The following is a 26,987-nucleotide window of genomic DNA, read 5'->3' as shown; positions in this document are numbered from 1 at the left end:
TGCATGCCATCCGGTCATTGCCCAGGCTTGGTCAAGCAGGGTGGAAGGGGCAGCACCGATCTCTATGGGGTACCGGTAGTTCATGCTGGTCTCGCAAGATATGACAGGTTTCATACGCGGGCTGCCGCCACGATTCCCATGCGCGGCTCGCAACCGTGATTCCAAACCTGGTCGACAACACCCACCCTTCTTCATCCTCCATGATTTCAAAGGTCAGCGCCCAATCAGATCATGCCTAAAAGCGGCGAGCTTTCGCTTGGAGAAGGGGGGTTAGTACGCCACTTGTGATATATGACAGACAAGGCATACTACGTCCGACCAGAAGTCCGACTATCTGACATGCATCCATCTAGCTCTGGTTGAATGCAAATCCTCGCCACGAGTATGGTCGGCTAGCTTGGCCGATTACTGAGGCCAAGCCATGCTGACAGTTTCTCCGAGTCGGGACATATTTGGTTCTTCATTGGAGCTTCCCTTTTGATATGGTCGCTCCGCACGCGCACCTCTAGGCATGCACTGGCAGGGACTTCTCAGTCCAGCGAAGCCTCTCATAGGTTGGGGATGTCCGCGAGATATGTGTGCGAGTGGGGCTCAAAAGACGTTTGACAAGGGGTGCTGGGAGGGGTATATACGTGCATCCAGGTCTCGCTTACTAGATGGCTGGAGGCGGCGTCTACCAGCCCCGAGCCCGCACCGTGACCGACCGTGGGGGCACGACGGACGGCTCCCGGATCTAGACTCTTGGTCAAAAGAGACGGCATCTCGGTTGATACTGCCTGGATGCTAGGATATGTTTGCTAAGGGGCCCGCTAGGAATGATGGTGATCTGATTACAACCTACCTAATAGGAACTGTCCCCTTGCTAGCCTTGTTTGCTTCTCGCCCAACCTCAAACGACCATTGGCGGAGTGGCTGAAGTCAAGGCGCGCTTTAAACGCACTTGCGGCCTCTCAATCATGGGTGTCGGGCTCAGCTGAGCTCTAGTATATATGCTTTTTCCAACTCCCATGTTGCTCCACTGTAGCCAAAGTTTTGAGTCTGATTGGACAGTGGCTTTCAGGGGCCATTAGTCAGGCTATAATCAAGCAGGACCCCCAGTCTATGCTGCCCACCCAACCACATGGAGCCGGGGCGATCTGAAGACGACCCGGGAGAGCAATGACCAAGCAATGACGCTTTCCCGTTCGCATCGTGGCATTTCATTAGAGCTCATGCAATGCATGCAAAGGCGGCTCGCTAGCTCTGGTTTCACCGTGGTTCGTCCAACCCAACCCGAGGGCACACGCACTAAAGCAAAGTGATGAGTGGCGTACACGCCACCTGCTGGCGATGGCTGGTGAAATAAGGAAAACACCACAACGCTCAACGTCCGCACTGCGCTTCAAGGCGGCCGCAAGAGCTGAAAAGGCCCTGTCTCCTACGAGTGAGCTATCATAAACCGACGATTTGCCCCGGCACCTATCACATATGGCTTTTTCTCGTTCTTACTAGGAGGCTGACTCTGGGTGAGGAATGATCTGATTTATGCGAACCGAGAACTATCGTGGTGTCTGGGTGGGAAGGGATCGACACAGAATAAATATTTGATGAAGGCAAGGTGCAATGCCACATGGACAATATAACTGAACTGATCGAATCGTTGACTCTTTTTGACAAGACATCTTTGGATTACATTGGTTGTGCATACGCCCTCAGACTTTGCAGATCGTCCATCTGTCTCATGTTGCTCCATTGCCTTTTCCCCTTTAACTAAAACACCAATCTTTGTACTGCATTCTGCGACGATGCAGATCACGATGAACATGTTTAGGAGTGTCCTTGCACTGCTGTGCCTTTTACAATTTGTCCATGGACAACAACCTATGCCCCTTTGCGCGGTATGTCCCAAAACCAAACAGACGCAAGAGCGACCACAATCGCTTATGTGTATAACAGAGTAAATGTCTAGAAACACACCTCAAGCAGTCATCATGCTCAGCTACGGATTTTCCCTGCATCTGCGCAGATGAGCAACTACAGGCCAATGTTGGGACATGCATGCTGGGGAGCTGCACTCTTGTTGAAAGCCTTGGTATGCTATAATCACACGATATACTGGTGATCCCAAGCTATATACTAATATCGAATGATAGCGGCAATGAACGTCACCAAGACAATCTGCAAGGAGCCTATCCGAGATAATAGCACGACAACACCCGTGGTCACAGCCATCTCGGCCGCTTTGGCTGTGATATTTGTGGCGATACGTGTCCTCAACAACCATCTTCGCGGCTCGTTGAACATAGCCGACTGGTGTGCAGTTCTCGCGCTGGTCCGCTGCACTCTACCGCCCTCCTTATCCTACATGTTCTGACCCGTTCTGAATACAGGTATCCTCCATTCCAATGGATGTTTCTGAGTTCTACAGTATGGATTCCCTTTCTACTGATGTACGCAACATCCAAGGTAATTTCCAGTCGCTAACATGTCCGACTTCTGACTAGTGGTGGCCAATGGCTTTGGCAAAGATATCTGGACCCTCGACCAGCCTCGTATAAATAACGTCGTCCTGGTAAGCGATTGGCCTTTTCCCCTCCAAAAGGGTTACACCACCAGCCCCAAACGATCGAGCCGACTAACCTTTCATGTTCTTTCCCCAGTGGACCTGGATCAGCGAATTCACCTACGTCCCCGCCATCGGCCTCACCAAAATCTGCATCCTCTTCTTCTACCTGCGCGTGTTCCCCTCGCGGGGGTTCCGGTACGCCTGCTTCGGCACCATCGCCTTCGTGGTGGCCTTCAGCCTCGCCACCTTCACCGTCACCATCTTCAGCTGCTCGCCCGTCGACTTCGTCTACAAGGGCTGGGCCGGCGACTCCAGGGCACGTGCATCAACATTAACGCGTTCTGGTTCAGCCAGGCTACCATCAACATCACTACCGATCTGTGGATCATGGTGCTGCCCATTACGCAGATTAAGAAGCTCGATCTGGAGCGGAAGAAGAAGATCTTTTTGTGCATTATGTTTTGCGTTGGGCTTTTGTGAGTTCTTCTTCGAGGCACTAGGTGCCCGGGGGGGATGGTCACTAACGTGTGATATGCAGAGTCACCGTGTTCAGCATCATCCGCTTCACGGGTCTGGTCTCATACTCCAGCACGACGAACCCAACTTGTAAGTAAACGTGGCGTCCTTCGTAGCCCCACCCCTTTTCTACTCTTTAAGGGCACGACATAATATGGCCACTGACAACCCGGTACCCCAGACAACAACGTCGGCGCCGCGACCTGGAGCGTCCTCGAGTGCAACGTCGGCATCGTGTGCTGCTGCATGCCGTACGTTAGATCGCTACTGAACCGCGTGTTCCCCAACTGCTTCGGCGGCACCTTCTTCTCCTCGGGCGGGAAGCGGGGGCAAAAGTACCACACCATGACCTCGACGACGGCCGCCGCGTCCGGCAAAGCCGACGGCGGCGACGGGACGTCGAAGTTGCAGTCGCAGACGACCAACGCCACGGCCACCACGGACGGAGGTGGGGTCGATGATGGGCGCAAGTGCGGATCGAGGGTGTCCAGGGGCGGCGGTGCGGAGAACACACGGGGGACGGCGGACCGCTCGGATACTATCGAGTTGGCGCCGATGGAGGGGACGCTTGCTCGGTATCCTGAGTGGTGAGATTGACAAGGATGCATCCTTTACATTCAGATTGATCAACCCGCAGGGGCAACACTTTTTACGTACAAATATACGGGCAACGAAAACATATTTTGAGGCGGAGAAAAGTTCATATCTGTTTGATGAGGGGTTGGGGCACTGGCTTAAAAGGGCTTGTGTGTAAGTACAACATGTATCTGTCTGCCGACTCAAAAGCATATGGAGCTGGCGTTGTTGGTTTCGTCGACATATCATGATTTCTTAACAAATACACTTACCTTTTGCTCCTGTCTTTATTCCGCGGTCACAAATTGCATTGTCTACGGATTGGTTTCCATGGGCCTCTTATGCAGCTAGGTGTCTTTAGCCGTCAAATGATGAAAGGACTTAGAAAGAATACTATCCCCTCATCTCGCGGTCTTCAATACCAACTGCACCTGACGCAGGCTCTTCTTCACATTTTGCTTTATCACTATAACGTCTGAGAAAATCGAGTTTAGACTCTTAGGAATCGCGAGGAAGCAGAATCAAGAGACTGCAACCGTAAAAAAAAGAAAGAAAAAAAAAGAAACATCGAATAACAGCTGGTATCGCGAAGAAGGCCTTTCGAAAACTTATGTAAGTGTGCGTTCAACCATGCGCCCCGAAATGCCCGAATTATCCGAAGTACCATCCCTTGCATCCAATTTGGAGTTTCTTGTGACGCGGGAACATGCACTGCCGAGACCCTGTGACTAGGCCGTCTCGTGTGGACTTTAGGGCTTAGAGAGTTCGCTGGTGAGACGTGCCGGCCCGCCCAAAAGAAACGAAATGGAAAAACTAAAAGGCTGCCAGATTTACCATTTCCTGTATTCGCATGAAGGCATCATTTGCCCGTGCTCGAAACGCCAAGGTCTTCTTGGCATACATGATGACGGGTGATCCCGTTCCTTGTTTTACAGAAACAAGTCCGAGAACCATCGATTCGGATCCATGCCTTCGCGATTAGGTACTGCCAATTTCATAGTATGCGAGATCGATCGGCAAGAGACCTTGACGGCCCAGATTTGACTCATATTTGTTCTTCATTTTTTGTGTTTGATGATGTGTGTGTTGATATGTACAAGACCGTCGTAATATCCAAGATTTCCCATGCCATGCCCAACATGACCCAGTGTGCTATGCCATAGTACCATCCCTTATATGCTGAAAAAAGCAAAGCATTAACGTAAACGGGGCCTGGTTTCCCTAACTCATCTATATATAGCTGAGATCGAAGAAGGGATCTCTTCCATCCGTTCCTTGCGCTTAGGCGTGCGTGGCAAAGCCCAGCGAGTTGTTGCCACCATTGAAAGCGACAAAGTTGCTCTTGAAGAAGATGTCACCGTAGATGAACATGTTGGCGGGGCTGGCCTGGACACCACCGAAGCAAGCTGTAGATAACACGTTAGTATATTGATCTGTCAGGGCGGTATATACAACGGAGAGTAAACTTACTGGTCTGGTCGACCTGGGCAAAGTTGATGAACTTGCCAGAGACGGTGGCCATGGTACCACCGACATCGAGCTGGAGATCGGGCAGCTTAGCATTGCAGGGGAACGTGACACCACCGGCCTGCTCATCGTTCTGGGCGCCCTGGACCTTGGAGTAGTAGGCGGAGACGGCCTTGGGGTCGGCGAGGATCAGGGTGGTACCGGTGTCGGCAATGGCCTGAGAACCAGCGGTGCCGGCCTGGGGCGCGCCGCCGTCGACGGCGAACTTCTCGCTGGTGAACTGCCAGAAGCCCTGGGAGTTGTCGATGGGGACCCAGGTCATCTCGCCGGTGAACTTGGTGTTGTCGATGCGGCCGAACTCGTAGGCGCCGGCGGCCTGGGCGCGCAGGTCGGCCGTGAAGACGGGCTCCGCGAGCGAGGGCATGACGTTGTCGAAGAAGGTCTTCTGCTGCTGGGGCTTGACCGTGTTGAGCTTGGAGAAGGCGAGGCCGAGCAGACCGTTGTTGTTGGTGTCCTGGACGAAGGACTTGGAGACGGCCGTGGCCATCTCGATGGCCTGGGCCTGCACCATGGCGCCGCCGAGGTCGACGGTGTCGGTGCCCACGTTGCCGGCGGCGCCGGAGCCGTCGCCGTAACTGATCTGGAAGCTGGCACCCTGCATCATCTTGAAGGTCTTGGACTTGGTGGGGTCGTAGATCTGGTGGCCCTGGGTGGCGGCGGCGCTGAGCTGGCTGTTGAAGACCCAGAGATCGGAGCTGCCGGAATCGAAGTCGAGGTTCACGGTCTGGCCGCCGATCTTGACGGGGGAGAGGTACTCAACATCGTTCTCCTCGGGCTTGGCGGCGACGAGACCGACGCCGGTTCCGTTGACGGCAGCCTTACCACCAGCAGCACCGGCGGTTGCGTTGCCAGCAGCAGCTCCCACCCCGGCGGCAGCACCAGCACCAGCGCCTGCTGCACCACCTGCGGCTCCGGTACCGGCCTTGCCATTGGCCTTCTTGCCCTTCTTGGGCTGCCTCTTGGAGACCATCTCGGTGGTCGACGAGGTGGACACCTTGCCGCCGCCGTTCATGTACTCGGCGGGGACGCGTCGCTTGCTGATCATGTCGATGCTCTGGGCGTTGACGGTGTCCACGAGGCTGGCGGGGACCGGCATACGGTATTTTCGGAGGGTCTTGAGGAGAGCGCGGGGGCCGTTCCGGCCGGTGTAGTTGGGGTTGGCGACCCGCTCCACCTTGTATACGCCGCGCTTCTGGATGGCCTGCCGCGGCGAGGCCGAGGCCAGGGCGATCAGCCCCAGGAGGAAAAGGAGCTTCATGATGGACTGCATACTGTCACAACAATATCAACAGCACCCAAAAGGAAGAGGAGAAATAAGAGCCCTCAAAAAGTGAGAAAACACCACACCTGGTGGTCACGAAGGGAAAGGAATCGACGAGAGGAGGAGCTTCCAAGTGAAAGAACCTCTTCAAGCCGCTAGGGGAAAAAAAGATATGGTACACCGAAACGAAACTGGACCTGCCCAGATGGAGAAGAAAAAGAAGTGAATGGAGGCAAAGCAACGAAGGGAAGGGATGGAGAATAGAGAAGAAACAAGAGGGACTTACATGCTCGGATCTTGGCGACCTTTAAAGACAAAGAGCGACACCGAGACAGACCACCTACACATGGCGTAGGTTAGGGTCCAGGGAACGGCATTGGTCCACCCAAGACGACATCAGGGGGTTCGGGAGCCGAGACGGGACGAAGAGGATCGAAACGCAGAATAGGCAAGTCGAACGCAAGCCTATCCCGGCTCCTCGATGCCTGTCGCCTAATACCGGGTAGAGGCGTAGGCGAGAGCAGTGACAGCAGCATTGGGATGGAAGATCGGTACCTTGCTAGGTTACTTGACGATAGGACACACGGACAGCAGCGATGTGCAGGGAGCGCAGGCAGGCTGTGTACTAAACAACTTACGTATGCCGTGGTGTGGTAGTCGAGGCGGCTCTGCTGGTTTGGCATGACCCCTGGCAGTCCAAGACACGCCATGCAACAGGATAGTGGGGTCCGGGCCACTAAAAGGTCAGATCGATAGGGGAGCCGGTGGATCGACGCAAGCACTGATTGGCGGGCTTGGCAAACCAGACAAGCTTCCCAACCCCGGACCGGTGCGCATTTGAGACATGGGCCAGCAGAGACCATGTCTGCATGGGGGAGAGAGCCCTCCTGGAAACGTCGTATCTGTCGTACCACTGCGCTCATGGGCAGGCGCGCATGGAATGGGTTCTGCTGGCTTGCTAGGTGACTGACGAATCGAATCACGAGCAGGGCGATGCGATGTAGCCGGGCAGGGTCGGGCAGTACCTTCTCTGCGGACTGGACACCCGTTTGGGCCTAGGAGCCTGGTGACGGGCAATCCTGCAGCGAATCATCTTCTGAATCCTGGGTAGGGAAACATGATTTCTTGGCACAAACCGTTTGAGCTCCTCCATGCTGCTTCTCCGTGCCTGGGCCTGCAGCTCCTCCAGGGCTTACGTATTATGTAGATGGTGGACAGGAAGATACACCATCCGGCGTGGGCATTCCTCCATCCTGCTCATCTCGCCAAGACGAATGTTTCGATTTGATCTTCGGAGTGGCAGTGCGCCCAGGGGAGCACAGAATGGTAAAGTTCAGGCGGTACTATCTACCTCTTACTGACAGAGGCAACGATGTGGGCCTCGGGTTGGGCGGCAATAGCAAACAAACATGGACATCTTCTTGGCTGCTCTCGGGACCATCCAAGCAGCTGGGCGAGACGACACACACAACACACAAGTACGGTGATGGTTAGACGGGAGGTCCTGGCTCTTCCCGTCATCGTATCCGAGCGCCTGCCAATTTGGGGTGTCGACGTTGTTTCATGAGCTGCACAAGGTCGGAACCAGCCACTGGGTGTGTCTGTGTGCAGATCACGTCTGTCAACGGCTTGGCTTTCTAGAAGTCGATTGTGGATATTGATTCGTCATTCAAGGCTGTTCTTCTAGTAGAAGAAGAAGGCTAAGTAATTGACTAGCCGTTGAATTGGGTTAATGTGTAAATCTAGCAGTACTTAGATGATAGGTAAGGTAGGTATGGAGTGCTGCTACATGATGGTGGCTGTTGGAGGAAGTGCGTAGGTAGCTCTCAGACCTGCGAGCGATGCTGGGATTCGACGAAGGAAGCGCGAATCAGAAGAACAGTCAATTGCGCAGATGATAGGAGATTGGCATACGTACTCGAGTCGGCACCCGGCAAATGTCGCCATTGAAAAACTGCGTTCCCCAGAAAAACCATGGCGCTCGCTCTCCATCCAGTTCATTTACATATCGCAAATGCACCAGCCAAGAAAGCTTGGCGCGAAATAAGCTCATGATGGAGAGAGATCGCTGGAGGCAGGAGGGTCTGCCAAGAGAAACCGCCCATTCTGCATCTCGGATGCGCTGCCCGCCCACTCCTCAGATTCTGAACAACTCCAGGTGACGCGTCCAGGGGCTTCAGCGGTTGCGATTGGAGGGTCGATGGACGCCTGCGGTCGCATTCGTGCAGGGCGTGCTGAAACCAAACTGCTGTCATACCCCCACCAAAAAACATGAAACGGGCCTCAGATTTCTGCTGTGCTGCTGCTTGCTGCTGCCGGCTCCTGGCCACTGCACTGGTCTGGCCAGCGACGACGGTTGGACCACCTACACCCACCCCCAGAACACACCAACACCTGCACCGCGTGACCGACTGGGACCGATCCATTCCATCCTGGTAAGGTTGTCAATGCTCAACCCCGAGCGGCAATTCTTTCTTCCCCTCAATCCCGAAATATCCACGACGTTGAGCCATGCAATTAATTAATAAGTCCATCGGCTCAGTCAATTGCTGTACCCAGTCCACCAGGTCTCGTCTCTTTGCTCATGGGAGTTGATTTTTGCCTCACCAAGCATCACCCCGTCTTAGTCGCAATGGGGTCTACCCTCTTGCCTCTAAACTTCCTACACCACCCAAGTGTCGCCCAACGTCTTCCGGCTTCGTATCTGAAATCGTGACAGAGTCGCGCGACAGTAAATCAGTCATCATGTGAACTACAAAGACAGAAAAGGGCCAGTCGCGTCTGACATCTGAGATGTCCGCCGCCTGTATGCTTTGTCTACTCGTTGTCTCAATGCGAATTTCTCCATCCAGTTACAGTGAGACAAGTCGAGCTGTGTACAGAACACGAACATTTCTCCTTTTCTTGTTTAGTTGGACATGGAATTATCAATCTAAACGGGCCATTGACCAATCCATTCACAGCTTCAAAGAAGTAGACTACGGTGGCAATTGCAATGAGCGTGGTTGTGTTGAGCGGCTCGGCGGGTGTTTATATCGGCCGCCCAGGCAAGATGCTGGCAATCTGTTTGCGACAAGCGCATGGTCATGGGCATGGATGGATATGGCGTCGTCCACAAATCCCCTTTTTTCGAATGACGAAATACGATTCGGGTTTATCTCCCCTCTTTCTCTCCTTCAGAGGTCCAGGATCAGTAGAAGGGCTATGCTCTTGTCCCACACGCTCTTTATACAGGTGCCGAAGATATACCGCCCAACCCGAACATTCCACTTTTTCAATTTACTTACACCAGTACGGCCGCAGCATACTGAGTCGTTGCTGCCATTATAAGCACCTGGTATTTGACTCAGTACTCGAGATTCCTAATTGATACCTACACTTTGCTTGATACTGTATTCAAGGTTCGACCCGTATGAGCGAAGCGTTGACCAATGTTCCATTGAAACATACGTTTACCATTTCGCTGCACCGCATGGCCATCGCCTGGTCGTTGCGTCGAATGGGCCAACATGCCCAAACAGGCGGGTTGCATCAACGGAACTGGTATGCTAGAGTGTGTCCCTAGATCTCTAATTCCCGACCTCACTAGAGTACTGTAACAAGAGGAATCCCTTATACAAGACAAATGTGCACTCTTCTGAGTAATATACCTGGTCCGTCGCACAATAACGTTCAACTATACCTAAGTGATACCACCTGCAAGCCTGTAATCGCCCAGAGTGTGACATTGGTGATTCTAAGTAGGCAAGTACGAAGGTAAAGCGGGTTGGCTGGATAAGGTTAGGTGATCTGTGAAGTCACGTGAGCGAAACGGAGGGGCACAGTTTTAATTTCGTCTTACCGTCCGCGCCCGGGTTGGGAGTCGCTTAAGTCCCAACCCTGCCACTTTCTGCCGCTACCCCCATTCCATTTCCCACCACAATCTGACCTGACCGACCGCCCTTGACAGGAGCGCTGCCGTTAATTACTTATCGACAAGGCAGAGGAAAACGGACAGTAGCCAACCTCCTCCCATATTCGTTCCGACTCCACCCTCCCTGATACATACATCCCGGCCCAACGGACGAGTCTAGAACGACCGATAAGCGAAGCTGGAAGGGTAGCTGAGTGTCGATCATTAACTACCCTTCCTCAATCAAACCCACACCATCCATCATCGATAGAACTTCACTGCGCGATAGCCCTGCTCAATTAGGTCTGGCAGAGGCCTTAACGTCAATTGTCGCAACTGGATGACCCTCGAGCGATAGGCAACGAAACTCAAAGGACCAGACACGCGCCATCGGTCGGTCGCCGACCGTGTCTCCCCCAAGCCGTTCAATGACGGATGCAGCCCAGTTCGCCGTAGCTGCTGCCAACACCGCCGCCATGTCGGACGACGAGAACAGCAACGCGGGCGGCACCGTCTCCAACACGCCCTCGTCGCGGCGCAACCCCGACCGACGGCCCCCGCGCTTCAGCTGGAATGCCGCCTACGAGGCCACCTTCTTCCGCTCTCTCTGCGAGTCTATGCAGCTCGGCTTCAAGGAGAACCACAGCTTCAAGTCGGGCGCTTGGGAACGCGCCGCCATCGCCCTCCGCGACAAGCACGGCGCCTTCCCTGAGAAATCCCATCTGATCAACAAGGCCGACAATGCGCGAAAGAGGTTCCGCATGTGGCGCGGCCTGCGGGAGGACTCGGACTTCTTGTACAATCCCAACACGCGCATGGTCACGGCGAGCGAGGAGTCGTGGAAGAGACATTTCGAGGTACGCAAAGAGCCCTTGTCCAGTCTCTGTATTGTCAATATTCGCCTATTCCGTGGATGAATCCACTATAAACAGACTGGATTTGCTCGCAGGAACATGCGTTGCTAACTTGTTTTTCCCCAACAGAAAGAACCCCTTTCACGAGCACTACGCGGACGGGCTTTCGACCACGAGGAGTTCATGGAGATTCTGTTCCCCGATGTCATCGGCTCTGGCGGCGCGCCTAAGAGGGTCATGAAGGGAAAACGGAAAGACGGCGATGGCAACACGACATCCGGTTCTGTGGACCTTACTGGCACACCCACCTCGGCCACTGCGGCGACAGGGATCGACCCCAACCTGTACTCGCAGACCCCAACGCAGACGCCCATCCAGCCACAGCAACCTCAAGTCTCGCAAGTACCAGTACCGACACCAGTCGCCATACAGCCGGCTCAGAGGCCCACGTCCGCCGCCATACCCCCTCGAACATCCATCACTTCCACCAGCGCTCTTACACCCCCAGACGAGAACGTACCGAGCACTGCTGGGACAGCGGCCGCGAATGCTAAGAAGCGCTCTGCGCCCGAGCCTCCTGGATCAGCACCCTCCGAAAAGCGTCGGGGTCGGCCGTCTAGGTTTTCGGCGAACCTGTACAGCAGTGCGCCCAGCACCGCGACACCCACAACCACATCCATGTTCGGGCCGCCCTCGCAGCTTACTCCCACGGCTGCTACCGCCTCTGCAACACCTTCGCTGGGCGCACGATCCCAGCCCATCCATCCCTCCTTTAACGCCAGCGGCATGATTGAGGATGCAGTGCTCGCCCTGGCCGACGCGCTGCGGAGCAACAATCGGAACAGTCACCCACCCAAGTGGTCTGAACAAGCCATGGAGATCTTTTTCCGCGACTTCGCCGATGAGGACCCTGATCTGCAGCTTAAGATCGCCGAGAAGGCGCTCACGGATGAGAACAAGGCCCTCGTCTTTGCCAAGTCGACGCCAGAACTCCGCAGGCATTGGGTAGGCAGGCTCAGGGAGGTGCATATGCGCAACCTCGGAGGCGGCCTGGGGCTGGGCCGCGTGGGCGAGGAAGCGTCATGATTGTATGCATGAACATGCCCGTCAGCGATGGTGGACGGAGTCCATACAAAAGTTTTTTCTTAACGCGTTTTGATTGGAACGAGAGACAGAAAGGAAGAAAGGAGTGGAAAGCACATAAGGGCCTTTTCGTAGCACGCGGATAGGCCGTCTTGCGTTTGCTTTTTAGTACATTGTCACATTTCATATATATCCTTCGGCGTCGGCAGGAAGGGGGGCAGGGGGGGTCAAGATGAAGGAAGGGGATGGATTTGCATACGCTCTCTTTCTCTCTTCCAGTGCCAAGGGGGAAACCTGCCTTGTATTTCTTTCGCCGAATAAACAGAAAACATATTGGCCGGTTGGGCGTTAGGGGGTGGTTGTGAAGCAGCAGCAGCAGAGCGATGTGGGCGTCGGCGTGGGCGTCGGTCCCTTTTTTCTTCTTTCTTTTTCTTTTACTTACGGAGAAGTGACTTTTTTCTCGTGATTTTCTTCTCGAAGCGACATGCGATAGTGAGATATATGCTTCATGGTTCTATGCCTACGCAGCAGCTAATGGCAAAAACTGTCATTCTCGTATGGAGAAGGAAGTTGATGTTAGGACACTTGATTCTGCGCGTGCCTCACGGCTTCTGTTTGGCTCACCTTTGTGAGATGACGTGACGCGTCTGATGTTTATGAATGGATGTGCTCATGAAACGACTCGACGTGAAGCCTTTCATCTGATTTACAGATTGTCAATTGGCGGATCTCTAGATGGCAGGTCATGACAAGTCATACTTAGATAGGAACATTGTCTGAGGATAGGCTCGTACAAAGCGGCCGTCTCCAAACATAGGTTCTCCCAGGTTGGCAAAGCTATGGCATTTACTGATATTAATGATAGAATTCGTTAAAATGGAACATCCCCTTGTTCTAGCACTATTACTGGCATAGATAGACGATGACCATTGAAGGCATTATTGTCAGAACGTCCAGTGATGTGTGATCAAGTCGACTGACTCGTCATTACTTAGGACTATTGCTGGCGATTGCTACAAACGGGGAATTCGACATTGTGCTCCGAGGAACAGCTGTATGGTCCTGTCGTACCGCCCTCGTTACCGCATGTAATGGAAGGGATATCGAGAATACTCACGAATCCATGTTAGAAGAAAATCGGATATGAGGTGCCTATGTTTATTGGGACTATGGGGTCTTGTGTCGCTACATCTTCTCTCTGAGAGCGTCAATCATACCGCAAACACGCCCAGCCCCTTCCCGCATCTTTGCGGCGGAGAAATGGCATCGTGTGAAGCTCTACCTAGTCTATAACATGTACAAGGGAAAGCGACGATAGAAAGCATGGTGAAAATCCAGTATGCTCTCGTCGCGCTCGTCCATCTATCCTAACATCACTTCATTTGCCCGAGAGACTGCACCTGGCCACCCAATGATATCGGGTAGCCTGATCTCTGAGTCTCTTGTCCAGGCACCGGAAACATCGTGTATATCGCTCTGACTCTCTAATCCCCAAACATCCGACTCCCACACTGAACCTCCCTCAAAACCCCCACCTCCTCAAGCTCCCGCAGCAGCCCCAGCAAGACCTCGTCCATGCCCCGCGGCGCCATGATCGAGATGGCCACCGGCAATTTCGTGCTGCTGCTGGTGCAATCGGAACCGGAATCGGAATCTTCGCCCGTGATCCGTGACGCGAAGGGCACCTCGCCCAGCGGCACCGCGATGTCCGGGCACCCGGACGAGTAGGCCAGCGAGTAGGCCGAGAAGCCCGTCCAGAACAGCAGGGGCTCGCCGTCGGGGCCGAGGCGGGCGCGCGTGGAGGGGTCGTCGCGGTAGGACGGCTGGGCCCAGGACTGGGGGTATAGCAGGAGGGGGATGGCATCTTCCTCTTCCTCTTCTTTCTCTTCGCCCATCTTCTGTTTGTCCAGGGGTTCGCCAAAGGTGACAATATTGCCAGCAGTAGTAGTAGTTGTACTCGTAGAACGACGAGGACCAGGCAGAACGACACCATTGATCCAGTCGCCCACTGCCTTTAGGCAGCGCTCCGAATCCCGCATCTCGGAGTCACTGACTTGCTGGCCGTACTCGAGCCGCTTCCGGGTCGTGGCCTCGATAAAGGGCTGGGCGTTGCTGTCGTGATCCCGTCTGGCGCGGTAGTCGGCGACGAAGCGCGCGACGGCGGTGCGGGCCAGGTGGCCGTAGACGAGGTTCTCGTAGATGCCTTCCGTGGCGGTGACGAGATCGTCGGTATAACGGGTGGACAGGTCCCAGAGGTCGTACAAATTCAGCTCCTTGCGTTGGCAATTCAGGTACGCTTCGAGCCGCGACACGAAGGCTTCCATGACCTGGCCGGCGGCGGTGGGGGCTTCGGGACCGGTGCCGCCCGCAGAGAAGAATTTGGGCGTCGTGTTGAATAGGTTGGGCTCGACGGCGTAGAGGAGCTTGAAACGCCGACGACGGCTCTGGTGGTGGGCCTGGGGAGGGGAGGGATCAGAAGACAACATGACTTTAGTCACCTTCTCTGCCACGGCAGCGGATCGGGCCAAGACACCCGGGGTGTCAAGCAGCGGACTGCACACGAGCATCATATCGCCCTGAATGCGGCCCGTCGAGGGGCGGACACCGTAAACCCCGTTTACGGCGGCGGGGTGGCGGATGGAGCCGCCTGTGTCGGTGCCGATGGTGAAGTCGAGCCAGGGGTGGCTGGCGCAGCCAGATGCTGAGCCGGAGCTGGAGCCCGAGGGCTTCTGGAACCCATCGCCTCTCGGGTTGATCGGAGTCGGCTCTTCTATTCTAAAGCGCGAACGAAAAACGGTCAGTTGGTCTTTCGAAAGAACGAGAGAGATCTTGTAAATCAGATTTGAGAGTGTCATACCTGTCAACCGGGTCTTGTCCGTCGCACCACTGCCCGCATCGCAGCTTCCCGACCATGACAGCGCCGGCCTCGATGAGCCGTGCGACGCAGGGGGCTGTCTCGGTGCGCGGCGGGTATGTCTCGCGGTAATCCTTGCTGCCGTTGCTTGTGTGCAGACCAGCGATGTCGATGCTGTCCTTGACGCCGAACCGCAAGCCGGCCAGGGGTTTCTTCGTCGCCGACCGATCTTCACCTAAATGGTACAGTTTCGACGGGATTGATATCATCTAGGATTCAGATCATGGTTAGTGTGAGTCGTTATGACTACTTCTTTCTTCATTGCAACAGGAAGTCATCCAATGGTGAAAGTGAGGTGGGATAGTACTTACATCAGAGACCTCCAAACACTGATACATGTTGCTGCTGTAACCCATCCCAATCGCCATACCCCCGATCGGCAAGGCACCGCGCACAAAGGCGTTGCTCGTGTCCTCGAAGAGGCGGTACGGGCGATACAGGTTGCCCGACAAGCAGTCAAAGACATAGGGGCCCGGCGCCAGGGGGGTCGCCTGCCCGTTGGCCACATTCAATGTACGTCGCGACGCGGTAGTCTCGGCGGGAATCGCGGCCAAGAATGCGTCGATGCGACCTGCGTCCTCAGGAGTGTAGATAATCACTATACAATGGTCCTTGGTTAGCCTTCGATCCTTGCATATGTGCTGAGTGACCTCCTCGCAGGAAGAACCAGGGGGGCTTTGTCGCCGACTCTATATGCGACGACAATGTTCATCACTCCCGCGACAAAGGCCACTGATATCCAGCTCCCACCCTCCAACGAGACAAGCATCACCAAGAACTTACATGACAAGAACTCCTCCGACCAGACATCATCCTCCTTGAACATACGCGCCACCTCTTTGGGATCCTTGGCATCTTTCACCAGATCCCCAAAGCTCGTCGCAGGGATGTACTGCCGCCCGTTCCGCACCGTAAGGGGGCCGACGGACAGCACCTGGGCATCGAGCTGCAGCAGGTACTTCTTGCCGTCGATGTTGATGATGGTGAGGGCAGAGGAAGGAGGCGGGCCATGCAAGTTCCTCCCCATCTTGCCCTTCGCGGTAGCATGGGTTTTATCCATTGCCGATGTATCTCTTTTGTCGATATGCAGCCAGCGGGGATGAGATGTGAAGAGGTATGCAGACGATTAGGTGTGAAAGTGAAAAGGATTATTGACTGTCTGAAGGGTTCCTCGATTAAGACCAAGAAGAGGATGGTTGATGGTGGGATGAATGAATGCAGCAAGGTTAATGACGTCCGCTATAAGTCGCTATAAGTGCCCGCTAGCAAGCCGCCTAACCTGGGTGCTGTCGAGCATTGAATACAGATGGGGGGTTAATTCGCACCAATCATCGCTGAAGGTCAGGTATTCAATATCACCCCGCAGCCACTAGAATCGGCACTGGACCACCTGGCTGGATGCACATAAGTCGGCTCAATAGTCAAACTCCAACGTCAATACGCATGTGTCAACCCCAAGCAATGTCACAGTCTTGATCTTCTTGGCATAAAGCATATCTTTTCTCGTATTTTACGTCTTTATTTACTTCATTTAGCCAACCGCCCAGATGAGAACACCATACCATGCCATACCATCCAACCCAGCTTAAAGCTTCAGTCCCTCCATGGTTTCCTCCAGCGTCTTCCACCCCTCATTGCCCTCCCAGTTCTCCTTGCCCTTGCTCATAACACTACGAACCGCACTACGCGCCTTGCCACGCCACTTTTCCCCGATCGACTCGACGCGGCTGCCCCAGTTCTCGTATGCTGCCACCAGCTCGCTCGTGCGGCTCACCACCGTGTCCCACGCATCGGCATCGTTGAGCCAGTCGCCCTTGGGCTTGGCGCCATCCGCGCCCGTGGATGCAGACAGCGCGCTACCGGACCCGGCGCCGGCAGTGGCCGCCCGCCAGCCCTTCTCAGCAGCGTCAAGGGCTCCCGCGTAGTCGCGACGCCAGGCCCGCAGGCGCGAGATGAGCACCCACGCTTCCGAGTCGGCCGTGATGAGCGGCACAATGACATCTTCGAAGAGCGAGATAACCTTGATCTGGATAGATCCCCTGGGTGCCATGTAGATGCTGTCGCTTTCGCCGCCGGCTGGCTCTTTGCTGACTTCGCGGACCAATAGGCTAAGAATCTTGTGATCGAAGGCGTCTTCGGTCTTCCGGATGTTGAGAACGTTGCGAGTGCCCAGTACAACATCGTCTATCGCCGGAGCTGGCTTCAAGCTGGCAGCGAGGGTCACGACGTTGTCCCAAATTCGCCAATTGGAATGGGCGGTAGTGGCACCACGCTTGAAAGCAGATAGGGAATCCAGGAGCAGATTCCGAGCCGACTTGTTGAGATCAGCTGCCCGAGATGTAGAGGGGAACCTCTTCTCCAGGTCCTCCACCTGCGCCGCTGTAGGTTCTTCGTCATCTTCCGTAGACTTCTTCTCGGACTTGAGTATCTGGCTTTCCGCAACCACCTCGCGATACCAGCTGAGCAAAGCACCACCCAAGTTGCTCCATGTCCGAGCGTCTTCGCCGCCCTCCTCGCCGTTACTGGTGTAAATGGCCCTCTGGAAAGCCTCAGCGGCATCAGGGAAGTGGGCAAGGCGAAGCTCAATATCTCCAAGTCGGCTCCAGAGTTCGGGACTCAATCTGTTGACACCCACTGCGAGACGGTACGACTTCAAAGCCGCTTCCCAGTCTTGCTTCCGTAGCCACAACTCGCCCAGCGACTTCTGAGCTCTTGCAAATCGTCGGTTTGATATCTCCCACGCACGCTCGTAATGCGCAGGCTCCTCCTCGAGATCGCCCAAGATGCAAAACAGCCTCGGCGCATTCGGCGGGGGTGGATCGCGTTCCTCGCCGTAGTAGTCGCTTAATTTCAGATCGTCGGGATTGGCATCGTCTTCTGTATCCTCGGCTTGAGCCGCTGCCTTCGTTTCGCCAGTTCGATGGTAGAGTCTCCACCGTACCAAGGCTCGGGCCTTTGCTACTCCACCGTCACCGCGTCCGCTTCCGTCATCATGAGCCTCACTACTAGCCAGGCAGAGCGCGACCTCGGGCCACATGCGCAAGCGCTTGAAGATCTCCAAGGCTGAGATCAGCGATCCCACAGAAGCCCAGGCATATCCGAGCTCCGATTCCAAATGCCATCTCGGAGGCGATGACAATGCGTTCACATATCTGAGTCGCTCGCGAGCAGGTGCCGACTCGGTATCTTTAGGGGCTGGCAAGAAAGACGTCGGCTTGTTCTGGTTGGTCTGGGCACGAGCTTGATCCTCAGGTTGAGAGACTTCAATAGCCGGTACTGCTGAATCCCTGTGAAAGTCTTCGTTGGCGGGAGGCGCGGTGCTAGCATCCGTATCAATAATGACTTGGTCAACGACGGCTTGCATCTGTAAGACACCACGCTCAAGAGTCCTGCTTCGGTTCAACTCAATTCTGGATCGCACCAGCAGAGCTTGGGTGTAGATCTGCCAATTGGTCGACTTGTCATTGATGACTCGCTCGGCGAATGGCAAAATTTCCTCTGCGGTCAGAGAATCAGAAGGAGAGAATGTGTCTTTCAACATGGCTTCGGTGAGTAGGATAATCTTGTCCTCGGGTTTCAATTGAGGTTGGTCGTCAGGGGCAATCCCCTGTAGAGATTCAGGTAGCTCCGATTTGGTAACATCTTCAACGCCACTGTCCTTGAAGGAGATCTTCTCCAGCAGTGTATCGTCATTGAGAGCCAGCGCTTGTGGCGCTGTCGCTTCTGAAGAGGCCTCTTTATTCGACGCATCATCATTTGTACTCTTGGCCAAGACGACAAGTTGACTGGTGCTTTTCTCTTGCCACTTTGTTCGTTTTCCGAGGGCGCCGGAGAGCGCATAGGTGAAACCGCTCTTCTGTGCAGCCTGATGCAGTGCGTCTTTGGCTTTGGCGTCGTTTCCAAGCATAACATGGGCATTGGATTTCTCGAGCAGAAATTGTGCCTTGATGTCATTGCCTTGCTCGGTTGACGCCAGTACTGTGGTCTCGGCATCCTCAAGACTCTTCTCCACGAGCTCCTGCAGAGTTGCCACATCGGTGAATCGTCCGGTTTTGGTGAAAAGTGATCCAGGTCCTAAGGATGGCTGAGAAAGGAGCTTGTAGTGCCAGAGATGGACTCGGAAACGGGTCCAGGCGAGATCACCGTTCAGCGGTACAGCTTCGCCCGATGCCAATACCCATTTCGCAAAGCAGAAAAGTTCGATATGAGGTATGTAGGCATAGACGGAAACACCATCAATGTCTAGGGACCTCAAGCAAACTTTCCTCAAGGCATCAATCGGACTTTTTGACGTTGTTGCTTGCGGTGTGGTTTGGTTGTAGGCGTTGACAAATAGCGACTCGCATTCTGCAGCCTGGAGCACGGGACCAGTAACATTGGCCTGTAAGAAGGCGTTCAGAGCGGACGAGCCAATTTCAATTGCCTCCTGCAATGCGCTCTCAGAAACAGAGTCTGATTTTTGCGGCTCGGTTTCGGCCGAAACGACTTGCTTCACGAACCGCTCTACCAGAGACTTTGCGACATCTGAGCGGAAGACTGAGAGATATGGCACATCTTCGCTCGCTGGGCTGGTCGCAGACGGCATTGCGCACAAGGGATATGAGTGGCACGCCACCAGACCCGCGACGGAAAGACGGAGGCTGAGAGGGCCTGACGATGGAGGGGCAGTTGTGGTCAAACTTCAAATGATAAAAGTTCGGGCCTTGCGTCTGAAGGGCAGTAAGGGTATACTGGAAGAGACAGTTCTTTCTTCTCCGTCTAGCTGAAATGAAATGGAATGCGTATATCACAAATTCTAGATTCTTCTCTTAGAAAATTCGAGCTATCGTAGTTCGCCAGGATGTGTCACACTCCAATGCTCTTCGTCTTCAGGCGCAATGCAACTTTTGGTGGGGGAGGGGGAGGGGCACAAAGCTGATAGCGATAGCGATAGCAGTAATGGCCCGTGCACATTAGCCCGATAAGCTGGAATTTCAGCCCCTTTCCAGACAGACATGCTACTAACCTCAACCCCCTGGAATGAAAGAAACCAAGATTCTTCTCAACTCGAACTATCTTCAATGACTCCTATCAACTTACACTTGCTGTAGCTTTACATGTACAGTTCTAGCTCCAGTAGCTACATACACAGCTCGCTTTCTCATAGTGCTTTGTTACTGGTCGACCGTTTCCACTTGTGGGTCTCTGGTCTGGTTCTCGACGTATTTGGGCAGAGGTATGCTGTAAGGCTTCTAGTTGCTCTTCATGTATGAGATCCCTTCTTGAACCGTACGGTCTGGCTCGCAAGCAGCGACGAGGATGTTGGAACTGGTGACCAGCATCTGCGGCGATGGACCACCTGGACGAACGGACATGGTGTCGGACGGGGGCACGAGACGTACAGCATGCACTCTGATTTTAAGTGAAAATACTTCTGTAGGTATCTTTTGATCTACCTGGCTGGCCTTGTATATGTCGTTCAACCGTCTTATTAAGTTTTTGTGATTCGCGGTCCAAATGGATTTCCAGTAATGCTGCAGTATCGGTCGAACCACGAAAGGTGCTGTTCTACACATTCCCTACTATCAGCAAATATCATCACTTCAAGAAGATTTGAAGCAGAGTATTCCTAGCAACCCAATGAAACAGTCGCACCTCACAGCACAATTTGCCTTCAGACCTGGGTCCAGAAAAGGGTTGTTTTACTTCTTTGCGCGTCCACTAACATACTGACCACAGAAACGATAGCGACGACAACGCCGACAAGGATGGTGGTTCCTAGCACCTCAACGAAGACGAGGGCGACAACGTCCAATATCTACATATACGCTGCACCACCTCTCTCTACAAGATATCACCCATCAAAAATGCTGCATCCAAGTCGTCACTATGTGTGAAGAGTCCGGCTCGTAGGTTGATGTTATCGAAAATCGCATCCTCCCGCCTGATAAGCAGGATCAGTTATCTCGTTGAAAGATTGCCACTTTCGAGGATCCTGAGGAGTATATAGCACGCGCTGACTAGGGGTACGAGGAGTTGATCACAGGCGACGCCCACTCAGCAAATCCCACGGTTGCTGGTCAAAAGAAAGAGTGGCTTAAAACTTTTAAGCATGTCGCTCCCTATCTCAAACTGAATCTCGATGACACAACGACGGCGCCTGATCATCGCCAGGTTGTCCGGTTCGCCACTGTCTTCATTCATATTACTCTTGAGGCAAATAAACAAAAAGTAATCAGTCAACGTTACGTTTCCAGACTCAAGATGTACATTATCAAGTGGCTACGCCACAAGTGACGACATTGGGGGGTCTTGCCACGGTGACCACCAAGCGGCCAACGGCCTGACCGATGGGCTCGCACCCCAAGAGTTGAACAAACTATCTATCAGAAACCCCAAGAACCATTGCAGAAGGAAGTTGGTCCCGTTAGAAAAGACTCAAATCAGGAGTTGAAAAAATGTGTGATTGACCGTTAGCTACCACAGACGCCACCAAGCGTCGTATTAAGCATCTAATCTAGCGTACTTTCTGTATCTACTCCCCTCGTCCTTCTATCGTCCTTCCTATACCCTCCTATAAGGCCTGACCTTCCAATGCACATTGCTTTCACCACGGCCAATCAATATTCCTCGCATCCAATTTATGCCATGGCCTCCCCTACCACCCAGCATCACCACGGTCGAGGTGGCAACCCCGAGCCCCGAGGCCAATAAAAACATGATTGCGCTAAAGAGCATTATAATCGTCTTATTAGATATATCACGTTATCATGCCCAGGACTTGAGTGCGATAACAGACATATTTTTGTTCTCTCTGCCCAAGTTAGGCAGTTGGGTGCTGGGCCATTGCGTCCTAAAGGTTCACCATTCGCTGCCAATATCCTACAAGTTTCTATTCAGACACCGAACCGAAGATTGCGAGCTGGCATCGCTCTTAAAGGAATGCGGGCTCGTGATTCGTCTGCAGGTTGGAATTGGCTCGGCTTTTTTTCAGTTATCAAGCTGAAGCATGCTTTTGGCTCGGTTACCGGCTCGAGTGGTGGAGTGGTACTCATTTTGCTGCTCTACATGTCTGGATGTACGTCAGATCATGAAGCACCCTTCACCTTAAGAGGATACCCATGAAGAACCTTAGACAGAAGCCGTTACTGGAGCCGAAGCTGAGGCCGAGGCTGATCATAAAGCTGAGTCTAAGCCTGAGCCTGAAGAGGAAGAAGGAGCAGATACAAGAGCCAAAGTTGGCACTGGACCTTTACAAGATCAGGCTCTCCATGTCCCTACCACCAACCCCAGACCGGTGCAAGTTATAAGGACAAGCAGTAGCCATGCATATGTTGCCAAATGCCTCGTGGCATGATGCCGGCAAACCCAGCAGCCTGATCAGAGTACCCGTGTCCACATGTAGGTAGTTTGGATAAGGCAATGGAATAGCCACGTGGCATCTCAAGCCTAAGTGCATTCGTCGCCGCGACCCACTCCAGCTTCATCGGATCCTTTCGTTTTGTGCGGCGGTGGAGCTGGAATTCTCGCTGCAGTGGGTGTGTTAGCGGAGATGTGGATGCGACATTCGCGTCTTTTGTACGGCATGTAGCATTATCGTGTCGAAAGTGATTGAACTCCCTGGACCCGGACCTCAAAATGCCTGGCGACCTAGTTAGAACCAAGATTGCAGGTGTTGTTATTACTTATGCTAGGGCAGGTCATCACTAGATATGCCGCGTGTAAGAAATGTCGTTGAGTAAGCAATTAATAGAGTAACTGGGTTCGTACTTGGCGATATGCATGCGAGCAAGGTTGCAAAACCTAATGATTTGGTAGCTACCTACCTAGGCTTTAAGTGGCCTGGGGTATAGTGGCTAGGCTGCTGTACTTCGAAGATAACGGTCGTAATCTCGACGCTTCGTGTCCCCGCCCACTCTCTGCTCTTTCAATCATGGCGCGGGAGGAATCTGTATCTGTTAGTACCCGTTGCCACTTGCCTTCCGTCGGCGCCAGCTTCTTGTAGGCTGCTGCTATATCTCTTCGACTGTGTTCCATCCCGTTTCCAGCACAGTCCCATCAAAGCATCCGGTTAATACGCATTACATGCAGTACTTGGCAAGTAGGAGGGTTAGTGAACGCCTGTATAAGGCTGGGTTCGATAGCTGCAGCAGCCCACCTTGGAAATATGGGTATCATGTGCTGGAAACCAAGTGGTTAATTGAACATCTCATTTCGTCCATTAGGTTCTCTTCATAATAGCGTAGCATTATATCATTACAGGCTTTCATGAGGCTGCCAATGCCCCTCAGACCTGGTTTAGAACTTTCAAGCTCAGCACGATAGCCAGAAGATGGAGGCAGGGCAAGCAAGTCTGGCAATCTGAGATCGAAAAGAGGTTGTCCTTATAAGCCTAAATATACATAATATGGTCCTTTCTCTTGCAGAAAAGCAGATCGGAGAGCCATCTTCGGAGATGCGAGGTTAAGACGCGACCTCTTCGCATGATAAAGCCGCTCAAGGTGCAAGTGATGCTGTTCTACAAGGGCATAGAAACTGAGCTTTCCAGTTTACCACAGAACGACAGTGTTCATATGTATGTTCCAGTCTTGAAGTTAGTTTTCCAAATCCTCAATGCTAGTGCCTGACACGACCCTTTGCCGTTGTCAAGCAAAGTAGTTGAGATCCTCCATCCGCTTGAACCTCCTGAACCTCTCCAGTAATACTCGCTTTGATATATTCTGCCAATACATGGGCTTAAAGGGGCCTCAAAGCATCATGTAGCATCTTGAGATCTCAAAGTCTCACAAGTGGCCACCTATAAGGCGGGGGCGGCCGGGGCGGCCGGGCCTACCGGGGCCTACCGGGCCCGTCGCCGATTCCACCTTCGGTGGTCCCACCAAAGCATACATCGTCGACCTCACCGTCGGTCCGGGGCCTCCAACACCCCCAAACCGCAGACTTGCCCTTACAGCTGCAGCCAAAACCCTTTCGACTGCTGACGACCGAAAATATGCGGATACTTCACCACCACATTTTTTTAACCACAATAAGGCATCCATCTTATCTGGAAACAATTCCTTCCATTCATCTTTGATTCATAAAAGATTAACCACAACCGGTCTTCCTTCCTTCCCTTTAAGATCTGAGCCGGAAGTCTCCCACACCCACACCCAACCACAACCGCAACCACATCTCTTCTTTTCCTCTCTCCGGCCATCACCAACATCTTCCTGCTCGTTCATCAACACCTCTTTACACAACATTCAACGTTCACCTGCGCATCTCCTTCACCAGATTTGCTTTGTTGCTGCTCGTCCTTCCATCAACAACAACCTTTCATCACCGCAGCCATGGCCTACGACCAAGCTGATGAACATATTCGACCCATGGTGATTCCTTGCACACATCCCGCCTGCCTTGGCTGTGATCGCTGCCTTGGCTCTCTTCCCTACCCTCAACGTGACAAGAACGATAACTTCATCGTCGACTACGGCATGCAGCACCCTCCCACCGCCGTCAACAACAATCACCAGCATACCCAACAGTAAGTAATATCACATCCAGCTTACCTCTATCCAGTGGTTTTAACTGTTCTATTGTTCATGTAGACCCGTGGAGGATCTTCTTTTGCAGGTAAACCCGGTTGATATGCCACCTCAAGCTCACCTCTCTCAAGCAACTGCAACATCTCCCAACACCCACACCTTTTCATCATACCCTCATCTGCCAAACACTTCACATCATCATCTTCCCTCGCATACGCTTGGCTCTTTGCAGATGGATGGCTCTTCACCTTCACCTACGCAAACGCTTGATCCTACATATACGCTTGGCCCTTCACCTACACCTCTCCCCTCAAGTATGTCAGGCTCTTGGCATCAGCTTGAATCTTCATCTTCCCAAGAGTATGAGCCTTCAGGTATGTATGGCTCTTCACATTTGCTTGAGCCTTCAGACGCGTTTCCATCTGATCTCCATACGCTCGAAGGTCCGCATACCTACCAGTCTGCGCAAGACTTTCAGTTTGCGAGAGAATTTGTTGCTTGGAACACGGTTGGTACCAGTCCCGATCCTTCCACCCTTCCCAACTCCATCACCACAACAGCCTATGATGATCCCATCGTTGCTGCCAACCTCAACCTGCCGTTGGAGAATGACTTGAGACTCGTTGACCCGAGACTTGCCGGCCCTACCCAAGTCAATGTTGCTGCTTCCCGCCACGAGACTGCAACCACTTCATCGGATACAGCCTCCCCCAGCACTACCACATCTCCCTCTCGTTACCAGTGTGATGATTGCCTCTTCAGCTACGAGACTCAGGGCCAGTTGCAACGCCACCGAAGCGAAAAGCATCAGGCCTATACAGCCAAGGGTAAGGTGCAACAGCAGAACAAGTCACAGCTTCGCCCGTACAAATGCAAGATCGAGGGCTGCCCCAAGGATTTCCCGAAGCAGTGGAAATTGAATGCACACCATAGAAACATCCACAACCCGGAATCCAAACACAACAAGTTGAAGAACCAGAAGGATGTACCATGTCATGGTTGTGGCAGGATCTGGGGAACAGGCCTATCTCTGAGGGACCACCACTCGCGTTCGCCCTCCTGTCGCGTTCAGCAAGATGGCGATGGCAGTGGCCAAGGTCGGCAGTAAACTGCTGGCTGTTCTCGATTCATGAAGAGACTCAGGCTATCATGCTGTCATATTCTGAGCAGAATACGCCTTTGAGACCGAAGAAGGCCGGTGAAAGCAAATCTAACCAAAACAACAAAAACATCTAAAAAACCTCAATTCTCCAAAAACACAAGTAAGTTTTTCCCAAAACACCACAAGTATGACGAAAGCTAAGGAGGTGCAGAAAAATGCCTAGGGCCTGCAGATGCCGATCAGACAACCGCACCCATGATCTCGGATGACGATCTGTACTTGCGAGTCATGTTCCCCATCAACATTCACATATTCGGCCATGAAGAGCATCTGCCTCTGACCCTGTAACCCAAACACGTCACATTTCTGAGGGAGACTCTGAGTCTGTTGCCGAAGTGTACTTGGTCATTTCTTTGTCTGATTCACCTTGAAGACGTAAGATACTCTCATGATTCACGCCGCAAGATGTTGGCCTGCACCCTTCCTCTCCCTCGCCTCACTGTTCATCACTCTCTTGCTAATCACTTGACTTGCTCTCACCTTTCAAACATCTCGGCTTGCATAACAACCACACCTCAAATATGAGCAATGAAGAGTCTGTCTGGCAAAAGGCAGACATTACCTTGGGCTTGAAAGAGAGAGTTGGCTGCGATGTTTGCTTCTTGGACTTCCCCTCGTCATGAGCAATACGCTCTATGTAAGTTTACTATCTTTACTTTGTCAGTTGACTCTTTCCCGAAACCAAAATGAAGAAAAGGTTGAAAGTAAGCATATGAGTCGGATATGACGTGATGTTGATCAACACTTCGCTGCCGTCACGGCCGAAGATGAGTCGCATTGAACGCAGTCAATGCTGACTCGTGTTGAATGTATCCAGTATATTCAACAGCCTCGTTCAACACATTCAATACGTGGACACAGGGCTCAAGCAGTATAAATTGCTGCCACTCCCCCAACTTTTCGCCGACTTTTCCTTTCTTTCAACACCTCACCTCGCCGCTATTAACGCCGGCACCCATTCTAGCCTGTCACTCCATATACCCAAGAAATCCCGCGGACGAAACACACTCTAAGGTAAATACCCCCCGAACGCAACAAATCATTCACTACACGCGCGCGGTCGAGGATAGCGCCTATTCGTTCGGAGTTACTTCTCGTTTCAGCCTGCCACCCCATACATACAAGAAACTCCGCGGCCGCGAGATACTTTT

The 26,987-nt window shown here is 53.1% G+C and overlaps 6 protein-coding genes across 6 annotated transcripts; 3 read left to right on the top strand and 3 right to left on the bottom strand.

The window, feature by feature from the left end:
* Positions 1–1,796: 1,796 nt before the first annotated feature.
* Positions 1,797–3,646, top strand: PG985_003749 (uncharacterized protein; the record flags this gene model as incomplete). Its single annotated transcript, XM_066823518.1, has 7 exons — positions 1,797–1,877; positions 1,936–2,071; positions 2,133–2,311; positions 2,370–2,445; positions 2,484–3,021; positions 3,084–3,151; positions 3,243–3,646. Coding segments are annotated over 7 exons (1,482 nt in total), but the record flags the coding sequence as incomplete, so codon positions are not given.
* Positions 3,647–4,918: 1,272 nt separating this feature from the next.
* Positions 4,919–6,434, bottom strand: PG985_003748 (aspartyl protease; the record flags this gene model as incomplete). Its single annotated transcript, XM_066823517.1, has 2 exons — positions 4,919–5,043; positions 5,108–6,434. The coding sequence occupies 2 exons, from the start codon at positions 6,432–6,434 to the stop codon at positions 4,919–4,921; spliced, it is 1,452 nt and encodes a 483-aa protein (XP_066686677.1).
* Positions 6,435–10,745: 4,311 nt separating this feature from the next.
* PG985_003747 (uncharacterized protein) lies at positions 10,746–12,257 on the top strand (the record flags this gene model as incomplete). Its single annotated transcript, XM_066823516.1, has 2 exons — positions 10,746–11,174; positions 11,301–12,257. The coding sequence occupies 2 exons, from the start codon at positions 10,746–10,748 to the stop codon at positions 12,255–12,257; spliced, it is 1,386 nt and encodes a 461-aa protein (XP_066686676.1).
* A 1,481-nt stretch (positions 12,258–13,738) lies between these two features.
* Positions 13,739–16,228, bottom strand: PG985_003746 (uncharacterized protein; the record flags this gene model as incomplete). Its single annotated transcript, XM_066823515.1, has 4 exons — positions 13,739–15,029; positions 15,112–15,377; positions 15,480–15,766; positions 15,952–16,228. 4 exons carry the CDS (start codon positions 16,226–16,228, stop codon positions 13,739–13,741), a joined length of 2,121 nt encoding a protein of 706 aa, XP_066686675.1.
* Positions 16,229–16,753: 525 nt separating this feature from the next.
* PG985_003745 (uncharacterized protein) lies at positions 16,754–19,753 on the bottom strand (the record flags this gene model as incomplete). Its single annotated transcript, XM_066823514.1, has 1 exon — positions 16,754–19,753. The coding sequence occupies one exon, from the start codon at positions 19,751–19,753 to the stop codon at positions 16,754–16,756; it is 3,000 nt and encodes a 999-aa protein (XP_066686674.1).
* A 4,726-nt stretch (positions 19,754–24,479) lies between these two features.
* On the top strand, positions 24,480–25,782 carry PG985_003744 (uncharacterized protein; the record flags this gene model as incomplete). Its single annotated transcript, XM_066823513.1, has 2 exons — positions 24,480–24,673; positions 24,738–25,782. The coding sequence occupies 2 exons, from the start codon at positions 24,480–24,482 to the stop codon at positions 25,780–25,782; spliced, it is 1,239 nt and encodes a 412-aa protein (XP_066686673.1).
* Positions 25,783–26,987: the final 1,205 nt, after the last annotated feature.

Source organism: Apiospora marii (genome assembly GCF_038362585.1).
Source record: "Apiospora marii strain CBS 49790 chromosome Unknown utg000003l_segment0_segment0, whole genome shotgun sequence".
Lineage (NCBI taxonomy): Eukaryota > Fungi > Ascomycota > Sordariomycetes > Amphisphaeriales > Apiosporaceae > Apiospora > Apiospora marii.
Note: the sequence above shows the minus strand (reverse complement) of the source record. Positions and strands in the feature narration are given on the sequence as shown.